Here is a 1,941-nt window from a genome sequence, read left to right on the forward strand (position 1 = left end):
AGGCACTTGCAGTATGTGTTTAATAATATAATAATCACGTCATTAAAGCACCAATATTTCAGTCAATAAATGAATTTGTCTAAGCACCTCAGCATCAGACCTTGGCCTTGAGACTGGCAATGGCTCGCAGGATCTTGCTCCTCGCTGCAGCAGTGGTAATCCCCAGGTCCTGTAAGTCCGCATCTGAGAGTTCCAGAAAAGCGTCCAGGTCCACCTCCTGCTCAAGGAAAACTTCCAGATACTGGTTAAGGGCGAGCTTCTGCAAAACCTCCGACAGCTGACCTGACCCCAGGCTAAGGGTCAGGTGTTGTGCTGCAGCAGAGGGTGTCGTCGTCGTTGTTGTTGTTGAGCTTGCATCTGTTGTGCTGCCACTGTCGTTGCGGGTGACGAGTGTGGCCGTCGAGCGGGATGACTTGGATGACTTGGAGGATGTGACGGTCTTCAGGGAGGAACCTCCTGAGCCCCCACTCTCCATTGACGAAACCAAGAGGTCGCCCTCACCTCCGCTCCCACTCAGTCGCTTCTGCTGGCCCCCATCCTGCTTCCGCCCTTGATACCCTCGCACTTTGAGCATGTGCCCAAGGCCACCTGCCTCACCTGTGATAATGCTTTGTTTTAAACTAAAATACCATTATCAAAGTAGAATATATATCAAAGTAGAAAATCAAAACAACCAAAAACTTCAACAAGACAAACCAAAAAGACTAGCTGATCTCACCTGAAGACTGTGGGCTTGGACCCACAGGCAGGAGACAAGCCGCCTGTCCCTAGACTGGATTTCAAGAGTTTAGAATTGGTTGCATGACGGGGCAGCTCTTCCGCACCCCCAGGAATAATCTTGCGTCCAGGGGGCATGGCCTTGCGGGCAAAGCCTGGCTTTCCTCCCGTGGGGGAGATGTGAGGGGGGACCATACTCTTCATCGTTTCTGTGACATAGATGCTTCCTCCTCCAAAATCCTGGAGAAGTGAATTCATTGCTGTCAAGGTCATCCATGAACAGAGTTTTAAAATCTCATTTCTTGTTTCTTTAATGCTTATTTTTCTAGTTCTACTTTCTATTCTTATTCAGATGACAAAAATTATTGCCAGATGATTCGTGCTTCATATTCATATAAAACACACCATTTACTATATACAAGAGAATAATTTACGTGAACTATATCTTTCATACCAAACCTACTAGTTTCATAATATCTTCAGTTCTTATAACATCTCCAGACATCAGATACTCAATACTACATCCCGCAAATCAGTGATGATCACTGCCATAGAAAAGGCTAGGGAATAAGTAACGTTAAAAAGAGTATATATATATATATATATATAATATATATATATATATATATATATATATATATATATATATATATATATATATATTTTATATTATATATTTTTTTTTTTTTTTTATTATTATTATTTTTTTTTTTTTTCTTTCCAACAGCCATTCATTCCACTGTAGGACATAGGCCTCTCTCAGTTCATTACTGAGAGGTTATATGGCAGTGCCACCCTTGCCTGATTGGATGTCCTTCCTAATCAACCACGGTTTTTGCCACGGCGGTGACTTCCCCTACGACACATGCGCTCGACTTCTCAAAGCGTATGTCTTTTTCTAGGTAGGCAATCGAGGTGAAGTTCCTTGCCCAAGGGAATAACGCCCGGCCGGTGACTCGAACCCAAGAACTCAGATTACCGTCGTGAGAGTCTTGAGTCTGAGGCTCTAACCACTCGGCCACCGAGGTCTATATATATATATATATATATATTTTATATTATATATATATAATATATATTATATAATATATATTATATATATATATATATATATATATATATAGACCTCGCTGGCCGAGTGGTTAGAGCAATCAGACTCACAGACTTTTTTTCACACCCGGGTATCTGGGAAAGTCTTGGGTTCCAGTACACCGGGGCCGGGGG

General features: G+C 42.3%; 1 protein-coding gene across 1 annotated transcript in view; it reads right to left on the bottom strand.

Annotated features, from left to right (window-relative positions):
• Positions 1 to 983, bottom strand: part of LOC119569774 (ankyrin repeat and SAM domain-containing protein 6-like) — a 1,571-nt gene extending 588 nt beyond the window's left edge. Inside the window, exons 1-2 of the mRNA XM_037917801.1 lie at positions 719 to 983; positions 1 to 597 (exon numbers count right to left, since the gene is read on the bottom strand). The exon at positions 1 to 597 is cut by the window's left edge and continues 588 nt beyond it. Coding sequence (XP_037773729.1) covers positions 95 to 574 — 480 coding nt within the window. The 5' untranslated portion in view covers positions 575 to 597; positions 719 to 983 and the 3' untranslated portion in view covers positions 1 to 94. The remainder of the gene's footprint in view (positions 598 to 718) is intronic.
• Between the last annotated feature and the right edge of the window lie 958 nt (positions 984 to 1,941).

This window comes from Penaeus monodon, unplaced genomic scaffold, assembly GCF_015228065.2.
Source record: "Penaeus monodon isolate SGIC_2016 unplaced genomic scaffold, NSTDA_Pmon_1 PmonScaffold_18598, whole genome shotgun sequence".
Lineage (NCBI taxonomy): Eukaryota > Metazoa > Arthropoda > Malacostraca > Decapoda > Penaeidae > Penaeus > Penaeus monodon.